The sequence below is a fragment of the Petaurus breviceps genome, unplaced genomic scaffold (genome assembly GCF_028583685.1).
Source record: "Petaurus breviceps papuanus isolate PSGF00001 unplaced genomic scaffold, PetGlider_PUasm1.0 91041, whole genome shotgun sequence".
Taxonomy (NCBI): Eukaryota; Metazoa; Chordata; class Mammalia; order Diprotodontia; family Petauridae; genus Petaurus; species Petaurus breviceps.
Genome location: NW_027187400.1, coordinates 24,920,432 through 24,942,669, shown reverse-complemented (window position 1 = coordinate 24,942,669; position 22,238 = coordinate 24,920,432). Strand labels below are relative to the sequence as shown.

The 22,238-nt window shown below is 54.5% G+C and overlaps 1 protein-coding gene across 4 annotated transcripts in view; it reads left to right on the top strand.

Moving 5' to 3' along the window:
- Positions 1-22,175, top strand: part of PIK3CD (phosphatidylinositol-4,5-bisphosphate 3-kinase catalytic subunit delta) — a 73,177-nt gene extending 51,002 nt beyond the window's left edge. For 3 of the 4 annotated variants that reach the window (XM_069078791.1, XM_069078793.1, XM_069078792.1), the window contains 22 exons: positions 7,303-7,472; positions 10,420-10,648; positions 10,738-10,967; positions 11,201-11,380; positions 11,761-11,910; positions 12,364-12,453; positions 13,439-13,660; positions 14,770-14,866; positions 15,006-15,136; positions 15,296-15,346; positions 15,737-15,904; positions 15,988-16,109; positions 16,350-16,493; positions 16,762-16,861; positions 17,065-17,243; positions 17,488-17,606; positions 17,719-17,797; positions 18,247-18,414; positions 18,649-18,772; positions 18,938-19,083; positions 19,432-19,564; positions 20,186-22,175. In XM_069078791.1, coding sequence (XP_068934892.1) covers positions 7,332-7,472; positions 10,420-10,648; positions 10,738-10,967; positions 11,201-11,380; positions 11,761-11,910; positions 12,364-12,453; positions 13,439-13,660; positions 14,770-14,866; positions 15,006-15,136; positions 15,296-15,346; positions 15,737-15,904; positions 15,988-16,109; positions 16,350-16,493; positions 16,762-16,861; positions 17,065-17,243; positions 17,488-17,606; positions 17,719-17,797; positions 18,247-18,414; positions 18,649-18,772; positions 18,938-19,083; positions 19,432-19,564; positions 20,186-20,323 — 3,141 coding nt within the window. In that variant the 5' untranslated portion in view covers positions 7,303-7,331 and the 3' untranslated portion in view covers positions 20,324-22,175. The remainder of the gene's footprint in view (positions 1-7,302; positions 7,473-10,419; positions 10,649-10,737; positions 10,968-11,200; positions 11,381-11,760; positions 11,911-12,363; positions 12,454-13,438; positions 13,661-14,769; positions 14,867-15,005; positions 15,137-15,295; positions 15,347-15,736; positions 15,905-15,987; positions 16,110-16,349; positions 16,494-16,761; positions 16,862-17,064; positions 17,244-17,487; positions 17,607-17,718; positions 17,798-18,246; positions 18,415-18,648; positions 18,773-18,937; positions 19,084-19,431; positions 19,565-20,185) is intronic. The other variant, XM_069078794.1, reaches the window with a different exon arrangement.
- The last annotated feature ends 63 nt before the right edge of the window (positions 22,176-22,238 follow it).

The window sequence follows — 22,238 nt, the reverse complement described above, 5'->3', positions numbered from 1 at the left end:
TTCCTGCCATGTAGAAATATTCAAACAAAGATGTTGTAGAAAAGGTACCTGCACTGAATAGGATTTTGCACCATATTACCTATGAAGTCCATTCCTACTCTAGGACACTGTGACTTCTCTCCTGGAAAAACAAAAGATGGGTATTTGGAGGGGTGTGTGGGGTATTCCAGATGACTAGCACCTCTGGTGTGGGGTCTGCTGAGCCTTTCCAGGACTGCTTACCTACGTTGGGTGTCCACCTTCATCCAACTCTCACCTGTGACTCCAAGAAGATGCAGCATGTTCAGCAGCCACGCCCCAGCAAACCATCTTGGCAGATGGGTTAAACCAGGCTAATGGGACCTGATAGGCCTCAAACCCCTGGTGATTCAGGGGGTCTCTTCCTCAAGGACATGAAGATCCCCGGCAGAATGGATGGATGAAGACAGTTTGTTCCAGTGGCCATGAAGGAGCGCTTAGAGCTTTGTCAGACATCAAAGACGCCAAGGTCATCCACTGCATCCCAGCCATCGCCAGTCATCCTGACTTTTGTCCTGTCACTCTGGAAAAGAGAGTGAGGCCAATGGCTTTTCGAAATTGCCTCACTTAAATGAATTCACACACAAGACATCACCCTGTGATTGTATCATTGTTCTCTTCGAAAATGGAGAACAAACAGCATCCATTAGAGATTTTGGAAAGAGGAGATAGATTGTGTTTGGTGTCAAAAAGTACTTTTTAATATTGATTATTGCTTCTTGATTTTTCCTCCTTTCTCCTAAACTCGGCCCTTAAACATAATTTCAAGTAAGCCAGGCAAATGGCCATCCAGAGATAGATGTCGCACCCAGAATTGACAACTGACCAGATGTAATCGTAGAATTTTATTATTCCAGGTTTCTCACTTTATGGATGAGCTATCTTGACTTCCCAAGCCAGCATTCATTCCATGAGGTTATGCCTTGATAATCTCAAACCTTACTCCTCAAGGCTTCTCAGTCTGTGCTTTAGGAAGGGTTGATTTTCTGTACCTTGTCATTTCTTAAGAACCGTTACTAGCTCAGTGTTGAGGTCATACTCACCATACTAGATCAAACCCCCATCACCTCTCTCCTGAAAAAACTGCTGCCTTTGTCAACAAGAAGAAAATCCTCATATACGCCAGAATATTAATAGCGCCTCTTGTGACTGCAAAGAATTTGAAACAAACTTTGGGAGACAATCAAAGGATTGTGGTCCGTGAATGTAGCATACTGTACTATGAAAGGAATGATAAAAATGAAGACTACAGAGAAACATAGAAAGATTTGGATCAACTGATGCCCAGGGAGAAGACAGTGAAGCCAAGAACAGTAGACAGAGTGAGCTAACAAAGGACAGCCATAAACACCTGTTTCAGAGTGACAGAGAACAAATGTGAGAAGACCACTGCCACCCCCAGAAGAGTTGGTTTGGTCCTGGAGTTTACTAGAGGGCCATTGGATTTAGTCAAATAGAGGAAAGACATGACCAGACTTGGGCTTCAGTAAAAAGACAAAGGGAGAGGCTTAAAGCAGGGAGACCAAATGAATTGTCACAGTAATCTAGGGTAAAAGGGGATGAGGGGCTGTCCTGAGCCTCATCTTCCTCATCTGTAATCCACCTCTTTGTCTTTGTATCCCTAGTGCCTAGCACAATGCCTGGTCCATAGCTGGTGCTTAATAAATGTTTGTCCACATGGTTATATATGTGGAGCTAGAAGGAACATCAGAGGTGATTAATAAATGATTGTTGAATTGAATACCTGTGTTAGCCACCTCACAGGGCTGTTGCCAGGCAGTTATTTTTTTCTTTAGGCCCTCCTAACAGCCTGTGATTAGGGATCACAAAATCCTGGAGCTGAACAGGGCCCCAAAGTCAAACAGTTCAACCTATCCCTGAATAGGAACTCCATCTTGCAATTTTTTGTTGTAAAAAAAATTTTTTTTAATAGACAAAAATTTATTTTCTCTCTTTCTCGCTACCACCACCATTGGGGGAGGGGAGGGGAGGGGAGGAAAAAGAGAAAAACCCTTGTAACAAACATGCATAATTGAGTCAACCAAATTCCCATGTTTGCTGTGTCTAAGACACGTCTGTGTCTTTCTGTGCCCCAAGTCCCTCGCGTCTCTGTCAGGACCCGCCCACTACAACTTAGCAGACAGATGGTCATGCAGACCCAGGTAGAAGGCCTCTAGAGACAAAGAGCCCATCGGACTTGGGACAGCGCCATTTGTTAGGAAGTCAAGTAGCAGCTTGCGGCCTTCCCAGCCACAGTGGGAATTTCAGATGCCTGGCTCTGTGTCCTTCCTACTCCAAGTAATCTCTTCTCCTTGGCCTGATCTCCAGTCCTCTTACCATCCTGGGCACCCTCCACCACAATTTGTCAATAGTCTTTCCCAAAATGCCATGCCAAGGACTGACCACACCCCTCCAAAAGTGCTCTCTGTAGGGGCAAGGGTAGTGGGCCTCTGCCCTCCTCGTTCTAGACATCGCTTCTCCTGCTTTTTGGCCTCCACATCATTCTGCTGACTCGGATTCAGTGCCCAGCCTGCCAACCCAACTAACCACATCTCTTGGTGCAGCCTTCTGACTGAGTCCCAAGTTCTACAGAACAAACCCTTTCATTAAGGGGATTTGTTCTGTGAAGTTTGGATTGTGTCAAAGGGCCAACCTTGAGGACCAAGAGGGCCACATGTGGCCTCGAGCTGCAGATTCCCTACCCCTGGTCTAAACCTGTCCTCGATGGTTTTTTGGAACCCAAGAGTAGAACTTGATATTTATCCCTATAAATGTTCTCTCAGCCATGGCCTTTCTGCTCTGTTGCAATCTTCTTGGACCCTCTTCTCCATCATCTTAGCTTTCCCACCCAGTCTTACGGTGGAACCTTCAGCTTTGATAAATATGGCTTCATCCACATCCTTAACACTAATGTTGAACTGCATAGGTTGGTCCAGGGACGGATCCCCAGGCTCCTCCACTGGAGAGCTCCCTTCCCAGCTCACACATTGGGGGCCCAGAGCCCAGAAAGGAGGAAGCTAGACCCCAGACATCCCAGAATAGAGGGAAACTGTAGCTCCTTCCTTCCTTCCTTCCCTCCTTCCTTCCTTCCTTCCTTCCTTCCTTCCTTCCTTCCTTCCTTCCTTCCTTCCTTCCTTCCTTCCTTCCTTCCTTCCTTCCTTCCCCAACTCTGATGCAGTCTCAGTCTGCTAGGACTCTTATCTGAAGGTCAATGCCTTGGCAGTTGCATAAGGGAGGCTGGGGAGGTGTTGGTTTTCAGATGTCTGCCGCCCTCTGTCCCTGGGCATTTTTCTAGTGGTCTGTGTACCAAGGCTGGGGTACAGGGTGATGCACCAATGTGTGGCTTCTTCCCTGGAGGCTGCAGAGTGAGCAGGACTAGCTTCTGTTCTCCAGTTGGCCATCCTCTTTATGCAGGCTAGGGCAGAGCTCCTGGGCCACTCAGAGTGGCCTTGGCACATGTGGTCCTTGAAACCCGGGGATGCTGGGCTAGCCAGGCCAGGGTAGCCACTGAGAAAAGCAGCAGAAGAGAGCTCAGGATAGCTTTGTCTAGGGACAAACATTCCTCGGCATTCTGGTGACCTTCTTGCCGAGCCAGCAGTGATGAACAAACCTGGACTCCCCAAAAGACTGGAGCCAGTTCTTTTTCCCCTCAAATAATGTTTTTAATTACAAACAACCCTCCAAACAAATACAGATAAGCAGAATATGGACTAAAACTCCAAAGAAAGCCATCAAGTCCAAACTATTTGCATTTTAATTTTTTAAGAGAGAAAAATAAAGAAAATTTGTAGAAGTTATTATTTATTTAAAGCTGATATTTTTCGGTTTCTTTTGAAATGGAAATGCAAATCATTGGCATTTTATGGTTTGACTTGGACCTTTATTCCAGATCCAGTTTGTTTACCAAAGAGCCAAGGGACTTCGTTGCTTGACCTCTCTGGGTCTCAGTTTCCTCAGCTGTAAAATAAAGGGATTAGACCAGTTGGCCTCTTGTTTTCTTTCCAGCTGCAGTGCTGTGAACACAGAACCTGAACAGGGACTTCCCAGATGGGCAGGCAGGGGGCCTGTGACACAGTGTTATTGGAGAGAGAGCTTGCAGAGAAAACACATATGAATAAGGGGAAATAAAACCTTCCCACATCTCCTTGTTTTCCTATTAAAAAAGACAGGCAGAGGGAAGAGGGGAGCTGGGGTGCCTTGGGAGGAGCCGAGAATGCCTGCTTACATTGACCAAAGCATGTGGGGCATGGATGATTGTCCTGGAAAGGGCTTGGAAAACCCACCAGAGGGGTGTCTTTCATCTGGGGAGGGGGGAGAGCACCACTGGCATTGACCCAGTAGGGGAGTGCCATGCTTCGATCTGGGCCGAGGGAGAATCACCGTGCATGCAGGACCGACAGGAGTAGAAATAAATCTGAAAGCAGGAAATGTCCCCAGTCAGGAGACTGCTAGGACAGTGTTGGCCGAGATGAGAAGGGCCTGAAAGGAGGGAGCAGAGGGTTGTGTGAGTGGAGAAAAGGGATTGAATGAGACGAGAGAGGTAGAAACACCAAGGCTTGGTATGAGATGGGTAGTGAGGGATCAATGAAGAGCGGGTCAGGAATAATCCTACGGTTAAGAACCCAGGAGATGGGGGCTGTGGTGGTGCCCTCAACAGAAGGCAGAGCTCAGGAGAGGAGGGGACCTGGGGGCAAAATGAACGAGATCTGTTCTGGACGTGTTGAGGTTACGATGTCTCTGGGGCAGCCAGCTTGCAAGGGATGATGCATAGAGTGCAGTTCAGGGGAGAGGCTGGGCTCTCAGAGAGCTCAGAGCCATTTTTCAGGCCCACCGATGATGTAATGGAATGCTGTTTCCCCAGACCCACCAACATCATGTTTTATCATTTTTACTCTTTCTTCAGTTTGTGGGGGTGTAAAGTACCTTAGGTGATTTGGTTTGATTTTTTAATTTCCCTTTTTGTTGCAAACTTTATCCCTCCAAACCACAAACATTTCAATAAGCAGAGAAGGGGAGGATTGTAGAAGAAACCAGAAATAGTTAGCTTGGGGGGGGGGGGGGTGCTTTTTCAGAAGTGCATATATTAAATTTAATGAGTTTGCCTCCACAAAAGTGCCCCTTCAATGCCTCCTTGGGCTCCTGGGGTGCCCCAGCATTCTCCAAGGCTTTGTCAATTAAGAACAGGCCACCAGGAGGCTTCAGTTTGGAGCAGAGGACCCCAGCTTTCCAAGGACCAGTCTCGCCAAGCACGTCCCTGGCTACTGGGCACTGCTGGTAGGCAGGCTGCTTGGTGATGAAGGCCTCAAGAGAGTGCAGAGTGGCCCTGTCCCCGCAATACCCTTTGGCTTCTGCCCCAGAATGGAAGCTCAGGGGAAGGAGGGGAAGGAGCTAATGAGCCATCCCCTCCACTCCAGTCAATCTTACTTTTTCCCTATGAATGGTATTATCTCATTCTAAGAGGGGCACATGGTCAGGAAGCTCTGTATTCAGGTCCAGCCTCAGAGACATACTGATCACGTGGCCTTAGGGTCACTAAGGCTGTGAAGTTGCCAGATGGTTGTAGATGCCTAATAAATGCTCATGGGGGAGGTGGTAAGGGGACTTCCTACACAGAAAATCACAGGTCTGGAACAAAACCCTCATTCTATAAAGTGACCCATTGGCATTACATTAAAACACTAAATTCACTTTGGAAGCATTGCTATTTCTCTGCAGCTCTCAGCAAGGCTTGAGGGGAAGGGCGTTTTTCCTTTGGCCAGCCTCTGTCCTAACCCCAGTCCTGCCTTTCTGCTGCCTGTGCTCACGTTTGTCTGTGGCCTGCCTACTAATAGTAACTCCATGAGGAAAGGCCTGGTGAGTCTGTGCCTTTTAAAAGGGGATGGGCTAAGTCTCCTTGCCAAGGGAACCCATAACAGCCCCTCCACTGGTAAGGGCCAGCGCAGGCCTTTAAGAGATGTCAGACCCAAGGAGCTAAAGGAACATAAAGAGGAATGAGTCATTGTTACCAGGGCTCACCCCCACCCCCACCCTGACAGGCCTCGTGATACATGGCCCCTGCTCACAGGCCTTTCTGTGGATGGCCCCCCTCATCCCCCCACACTGCTCGTCCTTGACACCAGAGAAGCCCAGCCTGTGGCGATTCTCAGGAGGGCACCGCAGGGCTCTGGGAACACCATCACCGGGGGACAGGGATGTGATTTCAGTTCTGAAGGCTAGAAAGAGACAGAGGGCTGTGCTAGTGTGGACGATGAGCCCAGGGAGCTGGTGAGTGTGGACGCTGCAGGGCAGCCTGCTTCAGGCCTGGGCTTTGGGCCTCTCTGACTGTAAAAGCAGCTGACCGGGCTTCCTAACAATCCCCGTGGTGAGCTCCCAAGCCTGGCCTTGTCTCCTGCCTGCTGCCATGCTTAGCACGGAGCTATTTCTCTTGGACTGGACTCTCCCCTCTCAGCTTCTTAAAAAAGTGGTGTTTTGATTTTGTTTTGGGGGGAGGTTTTTTTTTAATCTAAAGAATTTTAAGCCACATGATTTACTGCCCTGACAAAGGAGCCCATATATAATTTCTATGGGTGCAGTACAAGAGACTAGGTTATCCTAGCCTGGAGAAGGAGAAACAGCTGGTTGCTATGATGTTATGATGGGAATCGTAACACTTGCATTCCCTATATCACAGGGTTGTTGTGAGGAAAGCACCTGGCAAATCTTTTTGCTATTTCCCTCTTTCAACACTTTTCCCATTAACACAGATGAATGAATGAATGAATGAATGAATGAATGAATGAATGAATGAATGAAAAAGCACACCCAGCTGTTGAATGGATGGATGAAAAGGCATTGGTTAAGAGTTTACTATGTGCAAAGCACCGTGTTAAATGCTGGGCCTACCAACATCTGTTTCTGATGTTAAGCCATCTGATGGGGTCGAGGACTTCTGTGCCAAGCTCCTCTGTCTCTGGGTCTTCCTTAGCTGCGGCCTTCACACCTGTAGATGGTGGCGTTACCGCTGGGTGGCTTCCTAGGACGAGGGCTTCGGGGACTGGGAGGTCTGGGCAGGGAGAAGGAGCGTTGCCGCAGCTCCCAGGACTTCTCAGGCCCGCTGCTTGTACCTGCCACCACTGCTACGCACAGATGACAGTCAGAGGGCTCCAGGAATGGAACCTGCAGCTCTCTGCTGGGCCAGGGCGTGTAGCGGAGCCAGCCAACTTCCTGGCGGCTCCTGGAGGGCTTTCTCCCAGGTGCATCCTTCCATGAACCCAGGAACGGCTCACTTAACTGCTTCTCCCACAGGGCAGCTGGTAGTGGAGAAATAAAGCAGGATGCCCCCTGGAGTTGACTGTCCTATGGAATTCTGGTCCAAGGAAGAAAACCAGAGCGTGGTGGTAGACTTCTTGTTGCCTACAGGGGTCTATCTGAACTTCCCTGTCTCTCGAAATGCCAACCTCAGCACCATCAAACAGGTACCGTCTCTCCACTGCTAATCCCTGAGAGTTGGGCTTTCTGGACCCCCGGGGATGTTGCAGCCTTTCTCAGAGTCTTGGGGCCATGGTTTCATGATGGGCTCCCAGAAGGCTTGGCTGCCCCTGCCTCTGCTAGAGGCACACAGAGAGGGGTGGAGGCTTTGTCCAGAGGACTGACTTTCCTTTCCTCTTGGGGGCCCTTCTTTAATAGCCCCTTTGGGTTTTCTTCCCTTACTAAGAGGGTTTGGAGGGGAAATGGTGGCCAGTGATGACAGCCTTGTTGCTGCCCTCCTGCCTGACCCAGAGCATGCTGGTCCCTGGTCAGGAAGACGATGTGGGGAGGTTTGCAGACATGGGGGGCCCCGAGTGGGGAACATTATGCATAATGCCAATTTTTTCAGTGGAGCCATTGATTTTATGGAATTTTTTTCCTCTTCCTCTTAAAAAAAGTCTGTTGATTATCAGGAGGAAATCCAGTTGATGTAAAAACAAAAGCTATAAATAAATTAAACATCTGTTTTTAAAAAGAGAACATATGTTTAAATGTTTTAGGGTGAAGTCAGGAGAGAACCCTTTAATAGGGGTTCTGAGTAACCTTTCTCCTAGGGAGGGAAAGAGGGAAATAGCAAAAAGATTTGCCGGGTGCTTTCCTCACAACAACCCTGTGATATAGGGAATGCAAGTATTATGATTCCCATTTTATGGATGGGGGAACTGAGGTTTCATAAGGTGATAGGACTTGTCTAAAGACATATATATATATATATATATATATATAGCCAGTAGGTACTTGGTGAGTATTCAGACCCAGGGCTTTTGTTTCCAAGTCCAGGTTTTTTGGTGGCTGTTTTTTTCCACTGTGGCCTTCTTAGAGGCTGGAGGTGGGGGCAGCTTTGTGTGTGGGTAAGCCTATGCCCCCAGGGGCCTGTATCCACTCCATATAGCTGCTGCCTTGGTACCTCAGTCCAAACCATCCATTGGGAAAGGCCGAGGAAAGAAGTTCTTGTGGAGAACCCTGCCAGAGCTACCTGGCAAAGAAGGAGTCTTGAGTTCTGTAACAATCAGCCCTTGGTCCACTGGTCAGCCTCAGCCTCTGATCCCTTGTATATAAGTCTTTGGTCTTCTGCCTGGGGCAGATTTCAGACAGGGCCCCCAGCCCTCAAGGATGAGTTTGGAATTTTCAGGTAGCCATCTCAGCCACGAAAGGACTGTGGGCTAAGAGTATCTGGAGAATTGGGCCTTGCTTGGAGGAAGGCAGAATGGATGCTTCTTGTCAGCCCAGTGCCCACAGTGGGCCAAGAGATAGCCACCAATCCCTCACAGACCGGCACCTTCTCTGTAACTTACAGTGCCCCCCCCCCCCCCCGAGCCGCCTGGGGCACGCCCCATGTCCCCCACCCCGCCCAGGGCCCGAACGGGGCAAAGTCAACCCCCCCCCCCCCCCCCCCCCCCCCCCCTCCCCTACACCCCCCCCCCCCCCCCCCCCCCAGAGAGCTGCCTGGGGCACGCCCATGTCCCATAGCTGGCAGTGGACTGGAACCTGGTTCTTCCTGACAACCCCCAGCCCCTCCCCTCCCCTTCCACGATGCACATGGCCTCTCATCATCCAGTGACTCACAGAGATGCTGAGACGCCCACAGCGAATCCCGAGGGACGACCCTCTGAGGACCCTGGCTCAGGAACCCCGCCAAGGGAGGTCATTGCATTCGGTTTGGGTTTGGGTTGTGCATTTAAATTTCATTATTTTATTCTGAACCTTAACACCATAAAACAAGGGCATTTTCATACATTCTGTTACTGTTATTCAGTACTTTCAGTCATGTCCAGCTGTTCATGACCCTGTTTGGGGTTTTCTTGGCAAAGATCCTAGAAGGGTTTGCCATTTCCTTCTCCAGCTCATTTTACAGAAGAGGAAGTTGAGGCAAAAAGGGTGAAGTGACTTGCCCAGGGTCACACAGCTAGTAAGTGTCTGAGGATGGATTTGAACTCAAGATGTCCAGGCCCCCATGTAACTGCCCACACATCCCCCAAAACACAAAAAAAGATTATCTATGAAACCATAAATCTTCTTTTCATCCTGCTTATTTTTTGTTTGATAAAGCATTTAACAAAGTCTAAATGTTATTTTCAAAACTGCCCTGTTTGTACGTACTACTTTCGGAACTTTCTTCTTTTCTTTTCTGGGCATAAAAAACAAACCCCAAACCCCATAACTTTCTAACCTCAGAATGAAAAATGGGGGTTGGCTTTGAGGTTCACATCCTGGGGTCTGGGAAGCTAGAACCCACAAATGGGAACCCGCTCCTGGGTCCTTGAGCCTTCGAAGGCCCCCTGAGCCCCTCAGACACATGGGTAAGCATCCTAGGGCTCAAGAAAGTCCTGAAATGTCTGGGCAGTTGGCTAAGGCTGCCATGTCCCAGGCATCCTGCCTTCCCCTTGCTGCCCCCCACCCCAGTTATGTAAGCCGTCCCCCCCAAAAGGATCTGGGATGCAGTGACTGGGTAATAACAGTAACTGTAACGTTTACAGTAACTAGTTTATAGCTAATGTTCATAGAACGCCTCCTGTGAGCCAGGAACCCCGGCTAACTGCTTCACAAACTTCACCTCCCCTGGTCCTCAGCACAGCCCTGGGAGGGAGGGATGTTCTTGTCATCTTCACTTGACAGGTGAGGAAACCAAGGCAGACATAGGTTCAGGGCCTCGCCCAGGGCCGCCGGGAGGGTGATTCCCTGAGGCCAGTGTTCTGGTTCTGGGGCTGTCCTGCCCACTGCGCCCCTGAGCCTGGCGCCTGCTTCAGACCCTCACTAGCCATGCCACCTCAGGCATTAAGAGGCTAAGAAAGCCTCGGTTTCCTCCTGCAAAATGGGGGTTCGAACAGCCGCTCCTCCCCAGGACTGCAGTGGCCAGAAGGCGGCTGCGCTGCTCAGGGCTGGCCTCTCTCCCAGGTCCTGTGGCACCATGCCCAGTATGAGCCCCTGTTCCACATGCTCAGCGACCCCGAGGCCTACGTCTTCACCTGCATCAACCAGACGGCCGAGCAGCAGGAGCTGGAGGATGAGCAGCGGCGCCTCTGCGACATCCAGCCCTTCCTGCCCGTGCTGCGGCTCGTGGCCCGCCAGGGCGACCGCGTGAAGAAGCTCATCAATTCCCAGATCAGCCTCCTCATCGGGAAGGGTGAGCCCGCCGGCCGGGCCGCTGCCAGCGCGGGTGGGGGGACTGCCCCACTGTGGGAGGGCTGTGTCACAGCACCACCTCGCCCCCAGGTCTGCACGAGTTTGACTCTCTACGGGACCCAGAGGTCAATGACTTCCGCACCAAGATGCGCCAGTTCTGCGAAGACGCAGCGGCCCAACGGCAGCAGCTGGGCTGGGAGGCCTGGATGCATTACAACTTCCCGTTACAGCTGGAGCCCTGTGCCCGGGGCCTGGGGGCCGCGGCACTGCGCGTCCCCAACAGGACCCTCTTTGTCAACGTCAAGTTTGAGGGCAATGAGGTGAGCGAGCCCCGCTGTGCGGCTGGGAAGCGGGCCGTGCCTTTGGGGGCGCTCCTGGGCCCCCTCCATGGGCACCCGCTGTCAGTGCCCTCCAGTTGGGTCCTCCTAGGCCTTGCCTCCCGGGAGCCCCTCGGGCCTTCCTTGGTCCATGGGGGCTCCCGTCCATTCTCTCTGGGTCCATGGGGGCTCCTCCTCCACCTTGGACGACTGCTGATTCTCCCTTCCTCCCCCAGGAAAGCTTCACCTTCCAGGTATCTCCCAACGACCTTCCCCTGGCCCTCATGGCCTGTGCCCTCAAGAAGAGGGCCACCGTGTTTCGGCAGTCCGCCATGGAGCGGCCGGAGGACTACACCCTGAAGGTGAACGGGAAGTACGAGTACCTGTATGGGAACTACCCCCTCCACCAGTTCCAGGTGAGTCCCAGCGGGCCATTCTGGCAGTGCAGTCCTAGGGGCCTCAGCCTGGCCTGGCCCGGCCCCAGAGGGGCCCCGCCCTGGAGGGGGCCCGGCCCGGGACATTTCTGATTGGGGGTGTTGGTGCTTGAGTCACTCCCTCACCCCCCCCCAACCCCTAACCCCCCAGACCAGCTGAAACCCCTCTCAGAGATGGGGCAGCTGCCCCTCGAGGAGCCTCCGTGTGTACCTGCTTCAGAAAGCGGGAAGTCTGCGTTCAGATTAGGAGAGGGGTGCAAGAAAGTCCTGCAGGGTGGCAGCTGGCTGTGAACCTTTGTCTGACTGGCCTGGAGAACTGCCCCCAGAAGGCCCTTCAGCCCTTCCTCCTCCTCTCTTTCCAGTATATCTGCAACTGCCTCCACAATGGGCTGACCCCCCATCTCACCATGGTCCACTCCTCCTCCATCCTGGCCATGCGAGATGAGCAAAACAACCCCCCTGCGCAGGCCCCAAAGCTCCGTGCCAAGCCTCCCCCGATTCCAGTGAAGAAGGTGAGCCTGCTTCCCCAGCCCCAGGAGGCACCCTTGGGACCCTGGCCACCTTGTCTGTGGAGAGTGTCCTGCGGCCCTGCCTCTTGTGCACAGAGAACCCTGCTTTTCCTGCTTCCTCCTGCTTCCCTTGTCTGGTCGATGATGGCCCGACTGCTCAAGTCCAGAAGAGAGTCTGACTAGGGAATAGGGTTGGGGGACAGCTAGCTGCTGCTACTGCTGCTTCCCTCCCAGGCCTGAGGGGCTTGTGGACAGCAGGAGCAGGGAGCGGAGGGCCTGATGGCCCCTGCCAGGAAGAAGACCACTCCTGGGAAGGCCTGGATGAATGGAACAAGGCCCCAGAGGTGGTGGCCAGGCCCTTCTGTTCCACAGGCCCCGGGGTCTCAGGGGCTGCTGGGCTTCCCCACTCCCTCTGCCAGGTAGGAATCTAGCTGGGCCTGTCCTTTCTCTGCACAGCCGTCCTCTGTGTCTCTCTGGTCCCTGGAGCAGCCCTTCTGCATCGAGCTGGTTCAGGGCAGCAAGGTGAACGCTGACGAGAGGATGAAGGTACAGGCCCACACGGGCCCTGCTCTGTACAGACAAGGCTGCCCATGCTTGGGTGAGGAGGGGAGGAGAGGAGGGCGGGCATCACATGAAGCCACCTGACCGCATTACCCAGCAACTCTCGGAAGAGTGGTTTGTGAGATGGTTCAAAACAGGAAGGGGGGGGGTATGACTAACCCGTCTGACTGTCAGGTTCTTAGAAATCCTGGGGACACTGGCTTCTGGGAATCCACATGGTTAATATGCTCAGGGGTCCAAACATGGGGTCAGCTGGGTTGGGAACAGTGCAGACTCTGGCCCTGGGAGGTGACCACTGTAGACCAGCCATCTCTGTCCAGGACAGCTCGGCACAGCTGCCTCTCTTTCCTCAGCTGGGAGGGAGGGTCCTCCAGGCCCCGAAAATGGTGGTTCTGCCTCAGGTCATCGAGTCAGGATCCTGGGATTCCCTGGAGACCCTTCAGTGTAACCCCCTGCCCATCCCCTAGCAGAAAATAAGCTCCTTGAGGGCAAGGCCTGAGGGTTAGTTTGGTCTATGGCTTCTTGGTGCCTGATGCTCATTGGACTGGACTGGGTCTGACGGTGGGGACACACCTAAGCCTGTGCAAGGGTCTCTCCCTAGCCCCACTTTCTGTCCCTTTCCTTTCTGTCTAGCTCATCACCAAGTTATCCAAGGAGGCACAGAGGCGAGGGCCTGGGCTTGGAGTCAGGAGGACCTGAGTTGAGTTCCTCCCTCCCTCTATCTCATTCTGTGAGAGACACCTTGCCTCAGTTTCCTTATCTGTAAAATCAGGAGATTGGATTCAGAGGCCTCCCAGGCTCCTCATGCTGGAGCTGCACTCCTCTGATCCTCAGGCTTTTCTCTTGCTCTGTGTAGGACACAGTGAACCCATTTCAGGGAGAAGGCTGAGGCCAGCCTGGAGGAAGCCCAGGGCCCTTTGGCCCTGCATGTCCTACTCATGACCCTGGGCCTCTTCTCCTCCCTTGATAGCTCGTGGTCCTGGCTGGTCTCTTCCACGGCAATGAAATGCTGTGCAAGACAGTGTCTAGCTCTGAGGTGACTGTGTGCTCAGAGCCTGTGTGGAAGCAGCGCCTGGAGTTTGACATCAGTATCTGCGACCTGCCCCGCATGGCCCGGCTCTGCTTCGCCCTTTATGCCGTCATCGAGAAGGCCAAGAAGGCTCGCTCCACCAAGAAGAAGTCCAAGAAGGCCGTATGTAGGAGGCGGCACTTGGGGTGGCAGAAGGGCTGCCCTTGGGACGTCAGAGGGGCTGCCCTTGGAAATCAGAGGGGCTGCCCTGGGCCTCTGCTTAGCCCAGGCTCTCCTGACTGTTTGGCCATGCTCTGAGGGGTGGGAGGAACTGGGCAGAATCAAGTTGCTGAGGTAGAAGTTTCCTCAAATGGGCATTGGGTGAGTCCCTTCGGAGTCAGAGCTCATGCTAGCTAGAGGACACAAGAGAGAAGCCATCGATGCTGGTCCCCTGGGGCCTCCTCCATCTCTTTCCTTCCCAGCACCACATACCACACCATGAGGACTTCAGATCCAGGAGTGTGCTTGGGATGAGCCTGCCAGAGAAGGGGCTGGGCCAGGGTATCCAGCAGGAGCAGCCCAGTAGGGTGGGAGTCACAGCAGGGCCTCACTCCTCTGGGGCTTTATCCCAAGCCTGGCTCACCCTGACCAGGGCCAGCCTCACTGTTAGGATTTGACAGGGTTTGTTTGGGTACTTTGGGGGGTGGAGAGAAAGCAAGAAGGGTCAGGAAGTGACATTCTAGGGAAGGCGTTTTTTTCCTGTGGCCCTAGGACCTTAAGGAGCAAAGGGAGAGGAGGGGAGTTCACCTGTCTCAGAAAACTTAACACCAGCTTACACTCTGGACTTGAGCAGGGCAAAGGACCCTGTCCACCCACCTGACTGCCCCAGAGCCCCCATGCACTGCCATGGCCTGGGCCTCTCCTTCCTTCCTTAGAGCACATTCAGGGAGAGCCAGAGGCTGAGTATAGGAGGAAGAAATTTGGGATGTCTCTGCCCAGACCATGAGCAGAGAACTCAGCCAGGACCTTAGAGGCCTAGGGAAAGGTGCAGGGCAGGTCTGACATCACAGTGTGGGCTGGCCAGGCCTGGCTTTGGTACCAGATATCTGCATGACCCTGGGCAAGTCCTTTCCCTCTCTGGGCATCAGAGCGGCTTCTCCGGCTCCGTGGGACTGGGACAGGCAGGAGGTTCCTAAATCTGCAGGGATTCTGTCCTCTGATGGCCCAGGGAGCTTCCTCACTTGGGGGATCTGACTGTCCCTCACCTCTCCTCTGCCCCCTTCCCTTCCCAGGACTGCCCTATTGCTTGGGCCAACCTTATGCTGTTTGACTACAAGGACCAGCTGAAGACTGGCGAGTGCTGCCTGTACATGTGGTCCTCTGTCCCCGGTACGTTGGCCCCAGCAGGAATTCCTGGGGGAGGGTTGGGCACTGCAGGGGTGGGAGGGAAGGGGTGTCCCCTGGAGTGCTCTGGGGAAGCCCCTGGGAGGCCCCGCTTGGCACCTGCCATGACCGGTTCCATTCCCAGATGAGAAAGGGGAGCTGCTGAACCCCATGGGCACTGTGCGGAGTAACCCCAACACTGAGAGTGCTGCCGCGCTGGTCATCTGCATTCCTGAGGTCGCTCCACACCCCGTGTACTACCCTACGATGGAGAAGGTCAGTGACAAGGCCCCACCCAGGGCCATCCTCCAAACCTCAGGCTCGGCAGCTCTGTTCCCCTTGGGCCAGCCCCAGCCTCTTGTCCCAGGGCCTTCCCAAAAATTCTCCTCCTTGGGCAGAGGCACTGAGCCTCATGGGGGCTGGGCTTTGTTGTAGATCTTGGAGCTGGGGAAAAACGGGGAGCATGGACACTTCACAGAGGATGAGGTAAGTGAGCCACCCCCTCACCCCCTGTGCTGCCCCAGGGGGCCAGGGCTCTGGAGAAAGGCTGGGCCCCTGGCCCGGGCCCCCCAGGGTGATCCTGCCTGTCCTGCCATGGGGCCAGGGCTGGGGGGGGGGGGGTCGGGGAGGGGGCCGGCCCCGGCCCTGGCCCCCCCCCCCCCAGGGTGAGCCTGCCTGTCCTGCCATGGGGCCAGGGCTGGGGGGGGGTCTGGGAAGGGGCCTGCCCCTGGCCTTTCCCCCCACCCCCACCCCGGGTTGAGCCTGCCTGTCCTGCCATGGGGCCAGGGCTGGGGCGGGGGGTCTGGGAAGGGGCCTGCCCCTGGCCTGGGCCTGCGGGAGTGAGCCTGCCATCCTCTGCTCCTCCTCCTCCTTCAGCAGCAGCAGCTGCGGGAGATCCTGGAGAGAAAGGTGGCCGCAGAGCTGTACGAGCATGAGAAGGACCTGGTGTGGAAGATGCGCCACGAGATCCAGGAGCAGTTCCCCGAGGCCCTGGCCCGGCTCCTGCTGGTCACCAAGTGGAACAAGCACGAGGACGTGGCCCAGGTGGGAGTGGCCCGAGGGGGATGGGGCACACACGTTGGGGGGCCCCGCCCCCCTGACCACTCTCCCTCCCCCCCTCTCCCCAGATGCTCTTCCTGCTGGGCTCCTGGCCCGAGCTCCCGGTACTGAGCGCCCTGGAGCTGCTGGACTTCAGCTTCCCCGACCGCCATGTGGGCTCCTTCGCCATCCAGTCCCTGAGGAAACTGACGTGAGTCCTGCCGCCCTTCGGGGTGACCTCATTCCCCTGCAGTAGCAGATGAGGAGACCGAGGGTCTGAGAGGTCCCCACTGGACAGGGAGGGAAGCAGAGTCATTCTGGTCCCTCCTGACTCCCAGGCTGGCATGTCTCCAGGAGGCCACATTGGCGGCTCTGGGAGAGGGATGAGGGGTCCTCTGAGCTGCCCCTGCCCCTCCCAGGCACAGCCTTCGTCCCCTTCCCTCCCCTTCAGGGATGACGAGCTCTTCCAATACCTGCTGCAGTTGGTCCAGGTACTCAAGTACGAATCGTACCTGGACTGTGAGTTGACCAAGTTCCTGCTGGACCGGGCCCTGGCCAACCGCAAGATTGGCCACTTTCTCTTCTGGCACCTACGGTGAGTGTCCCTCCGGCCAGGCGGCTCCTCTCCTCTCCCTGCGTCCCTCGCTCCTGCATACACGACAGCTAGATTGCACCGGGTCTGAGGATTGGCGCCCAGGTAGGGGCAGAGGCGCTGACCATCCTCTGACCGCAGCCTTCAAGGCTGGCTGGCCTCATCTGGCCTCGAGCCCACCGAGGCGTCTGCCAGCAGGGGCTGCCTGGGGCTGCCTTGGCCCTTGCTGGGCCCACGGGAGGCAGGCTCAGGCCCTTCATCTTTCCTCTAGCTCTGAGATGCACGTCCCCTCTGTGGCCCTGCGATTCGGCCTCATCATGGAGGCCTACTGCCGTGGCAGCAATCACCACATGAAGGCGCTGATGAAGCAGGTGAGGCCCCCCGGACTGCCCCAGCCAGTCAGGGGGCTGGGGGGGGAGGGTCTCTCCTCTGGCCCCTTCTCCCACGGACAGACACCGTATCCACCTGCCCGGGCTGAGCAGCTCACAGGAGAGGAGCTGAAGCATATGGCTGGTGCCCCGGGGTCCTTCCCTGCTGGCTGGTGATGACTGCTGCCCACCTTTCTCCTGGCCAGGGGGAGGCACTGAACAAAATGAAGTCCCTGAATGACTTTGTCAAAGTGAGCTCCCAGAAGACCACCAAGCCACAGACCAAGGAGCTGATGCATGTGTGTATGAGGCAGGAGACGTACTTAGAGGCCCTCTCGAACGTGCAGTCTCCCCTGAACCCCAGTACCTTACTGTCTGAAGTCTGGTAAGGCAGACGGTCCTCAGGGTGCCCTCTCCCCGTCTTCTTGCTAGCTCCCCTTGGCCCCACCTGCTTCTTTCCCAAACCCACCCCATATGCCCATCCTCCTCCCCTCTTGTCCTATGAGCCCTTCCTGTCCCTTCTCCTGGCCATGGGGGGGCCTCATTGGCACCCCCTTCTCCTGCCCTCTCGCCTGGGATGCTGGCTGAGCCGAGGGGTCTCTGTGCAGACACATGCCCCCTTCTTACAGCGTGGAGCAGTGCACCTTCATGGACTCCAAGATGAAGCCCCTGTGGATTGTGTACAGTAACGAGGAGGCAGGCGGGGGCGGAGATGGCCACGTGGGCATCATCTTCAAGAATGGTGATGGTGAGTGGAGGGGGGGAGGGTGCCGCCAGCCACTCCTCCTCCGGGGTCAGCTCGGCCCAGGACGGCTAAGGGGCCTCAGAGAACCAGACCATGGCCTTCCTTCCCCGGGCAGACCTCCGCCAGGACATGCTGACCCTTCAGATGATTCAGCTGATGGATGTGCTGTGGAAGCAGGAGGGGCTGGACCTGAGGTGAGCCCTGCCCTCATCCTCTGGCCCTTATGTGGGGGGGGGTAAGGGGGGGACAGAGGATGGACTCTGGTGGCTGCTTTGCGTCTCTGGTTCCCCATGTTTGCACAGCCCTAAACTTCTGGTGCTTGTCTCTCCATTTCCCTGTACCACCTCTCTAGGGGAGCAATAGAAACCCCATCCTGGGATGAGAACTGCTCCCCTCTCCTTGGCAGCTCTGGGACAAACTCACTTCTTCCCTGGCATCCTGGTTAAGGGAAGGGAAGAAACAGGGAACCCCCCCCCCCCCCGGGCTGGGACCGAGGACCTGGATTCTACAATTTGGGCCCTGACTGCCTCCAGCCTCAGGCAGCAAGGAGGCCCCTGCTGGAGGAAGGCCCATGGGCAGATAGGCTTTGGGGCCCCTCGGCCCCAGCACGCCCTCAGAGGTGCGTGTGCCCTGCCTGACACAGGATGACCCCCTATGGCTGCCTCTCCACGGGGGACCGGACGGGGCTCATTGAGGTGGTATCACACTCGGACACCATCGCCAACATCCAGCTCAACAAAAGCAATATGGCAGCAACAGCAGCCTTCAATAAGGACGCCCTGCTGAACTGGCTGAAGTCCAAGAACCCTGGGTAGGTGAGGCTGGCTGTGGAAATGGGGCATCAAAGCCCTGGGAATCCCTCCTCCCATGGCCACAGACTCCCACTTTTCCAGCTGGTTCTTGGTCACTTCTGTATGGAGCCCCAAGAGCAGACAGAATTTAGGGGAAGGACAGAAAAAAGTGCCAGCCACCAGGTCCTGTGGGTGTAGAGCCTGCTGGGATAATGTCGATGGTGATGAGGGGGGTGGTGACCTCTGCTCTCCAGAGAGGCCTTGGAGCGAGCCATTGAGGAATTCACGCTGTCTTGTGCGGGGTACTGCGTGGCGACCTACGTGCTGGGCATTGGAGATCGGCACAGCGACAACATCATGATCCGGGAGAGTGGGCAGGTAGGGGCCGCGCTGGCGCCCCGGGGTGTCCCTTTGTCTGGGCCGTGCCCTGCGGCAGGGAGGGGGCGTGCAAAGCCTCACCCAGCTTCTGGCCGCCTGCTCCCAGGGTTCCATGAGGCCGGGGAGGCTTTGAACACAGCCCTCTTTGCCTTTTCCTTCCCAAAGCTCTTCCATATTGACTTTGGCCATTTCTTGGGCAATTTCAAGACCAAATTTGGAATCAACCGTGAGCGAGTCCCATTCATCCTCACTTACGATTTTGTCCACGTGATCCAACAAGGGAAGACCAACAACAATGAGAAGTTTGAGAGGTGAGGAAGCCCCTCCCTGCTGCAGGTGCTGCCTCCCCCCGGGACCCGGAGCCAAGGGGAGGGGCTGCAGGCAGGGAGGAGGGCACAGACGGAAGCCCAAAGCCCTCTCCTGGAGTGGTGAAGGCATGCCAGAGCCTCCAAGGTCTGGGCACAGCCCTGTGCCTCCCTCCCACCCCTCCTGCACCCGTGCCACATGGGGTCGCGTCAGGAGCCTGGCTACAGAAGCAGGCTGGTCTCGGAGGCCCCAAGAGAGCCACTGCTGCTGAAGTGGGTGACGGGCTGAGGAGGGGTTGTGCCCCCAGGAGGAGCCAGGTACAACCACCACCGCTGCCCCCTCTGCCCACCCAGGTTCCGCAGTTACTGTGAAAGGGCATACACCATCCTGCGTCGCCACGGCCTCCTCTTCCTTCACCTCTTTGCACTGATGCGGGCAGCGGGACTGCCCGAACTCAGCTGCTCCAAAGACATCCAGTATCTCAAGGTGGGCCTATGGGCTGGTTGGGAGGGCAGTCACTGGCTGTGGCCTAGGTCCCTTCAATCGATTCTGTCACCAGGTTACCAGAGCCTTTCCTAGGGATGACCAACAGGGGCATGAAACAAGGAGACCATGGACAAGTGCCTGTGATCTGTCACAGGACTGTGGTAGACTGCCCACCTTCACACCAGCACCTAGGGCTAAAACGCTGCCTTTATCTGACTCGGATGATTACTTTTCTTATCTGGCAGAGCTAAAAGGTGCCGGTGGTGGTGGGAGTTCACAATGCTGGGGGGAGGGGGGTTTGCCCCATCATTTGGGAAACACTTCAGTGATCACTGTGTTGGAATGCTGATGGCTTGTAGCTTGAGACCATTCCCCGTTCCATTCTGGAGGCTGGGGCTCTCCTCTGCCAAGCACACATAAGTTATCTGTGGGCAAAGACCATCCATCTGGTCCGGCTTGGAGTTGGATGCAGAGAAGTCATTCAGTCCCAAAGCCTGTCCTGAGGCACACACCAGACAATCCCCAGGGCAAGCTCAGAGCACCAACTCTTCACTCAACCCCTTTAGCACCAAGGGACCTGGGTTTGGCCCCCGCTGTTACAACGGCTCTCCCTTTTCTCAGGATTCCTTGGCCTTGGGGAAAACAGATGAAGAGGCCCTGAAGCACTTCCGAGTGAAATTTAACGAAGCCCTTCGCGAAAGCTGGAAAACCAAAGTGAACTGGCTGGCCCACAACGTGTCCAAAGACAACAGGCAGTAGCGGTGGCCGCAGCCCCGGCCTCGAGCAGAGCCGGGGGCCCTCTGACCACTCGCCCGCAGTGTCTGCTGCTGCTAAGGGACCATCGGCTGTTTCCACACAGCCCATGCTGCGTCTCGAAGGGCAAGGACCTACTCCACAATTGCCTTTGGTTTACATGGAAAGAAATTCCTGCATTTAATTTATTGATGACTTGAAACTTTAAGGAATGAAGGAAAAAGCAGCAAAATGAAATGCATCCTTCCATGGGGCAAGGAAAGGAAGACTTGCACTTTGCAATAGTTCAAGCTTTGGATAAATGAAAAAAGGGGATGACATTTGGGCCCCGTTGTGGAGGACCCCATCACGCTGAGCCAAAAAGGCCCCCCCTGGTGGATCTCAGAGTGAGATAAAAGCACGTGTCCTCCGAGACCATCTTCACTGGCTCCTGCTGTACTGAGGGCATCCTGACCCCACTCACCACCTCGCATCTCCTCACTCCTTAGTCCACATCTGGGCCCAGAGGAGACTGCCCTGGCAAATCCCTGCTGCACCCGTGCATTCTCCACTAGCTGCTAGTACTTGGGCAGGCTCCCCGAGGAAGCCTGGGCCCTGCTGAGGCCCACTGCATTTTATTCGGGATTCAGGGATGCTCACTGTGTATCTTCTAATTTAGCTCTTTTTAGATGTGAGAAGGAAGGTTCTGTCTAGTCGTTCATCAGAGCAAAGTGATTTTGTCTGTACCTAAGAGGGAACAGTCAAACTAGCCCCCTGGGTGAGCCCAGGTGCAAGAGGAAGCTTTGAATTGTATTCACTGGCACGTCCACTTTCATTGGGATGCGTGGTCTTTAAATGCTTATCATTCAACCGTGTTTAAGAAACAAATCACCAATTGGACTTGTCTTAGCTTGCACTGTTAGCTGAGAGGTGAGAATGGGGACACGTGTGTTTCAATGTAGTCACTTGCTGCCTGCTCCTGAAGGCAGCATTTTTTTGTGTTTTTGTTTATGTTTTGTTTTTTAAAACCTTGAAACCGTGTGAAAAGCTTATAGGCTACTGTCACCATGTCCTTCACTAGACCAGCTTCAGGTCTGGGACTTCTGAAAACTTCATTTTCTGATATGCCTTCAGCAACAAGCTTCCAGATTGTATGTGGTGAGTGGGTGAGTGAGGGTGGTCAGGGCCCCTGAGAGGATGGTTTACACATCACTCCTACTTGAGGCCTGGGAGCTGCCTCCACAAACCCTCCCTGGCCTCTTCCTGCCTTGTAATGAATGTCCATGATGAAGGAACTTGTTAAGGGAGGCAGGAACGGCTCTCCTCTGCCTAGACCAGGTGCATCGTTAAATAAAGAACAAGGTGCTGCCCCCTTTCTCAGTTCAGGTCGTGTGTACATCAGGCCAGGGTGAAAGGGCCTGGTGTGTGCACAGTTAGGTTTCCCACTGCTGGGCGGGTCTGCATCAGTCAGAAATCAGCTCCCACCCACACTGCCCCTGTCCTGTTTGGAGTCCAAATTGACTGCACTTTTGTTTCAAAGTAAATAATGAAATTTAAAAACAGAACAAAACCCATCCAGCTCACCTGTTTTAAAATAGGAAAAGCCAAGACTAGAACTTTATTTATTTAAACGGGTTTGTGTGCTTCCTGGCTTGAGGTGGCACGATTTTGCACATACATAGCAATTCTTGGTTTCAGTGTACAGACTGTATGTGCCTAGTTTGAAGAAATATTTTATATTTTTTTAAATCATTTCATATTTCTGTACGTAGAAGGATGTGTTGTGTGACTGTGGGTTAAGACAAGTGGTCTGTGAAACCTTGGAATGAGAGGTAGAAGCAGATTTTTAAAAAAAATAAAGCCTTTTTATGTCATGAGAGTCTCTGCTTAAGACGCATGGGGGTGTCTCGGTGGGTGGATCGATTCCCTTCAGAAAGAATCT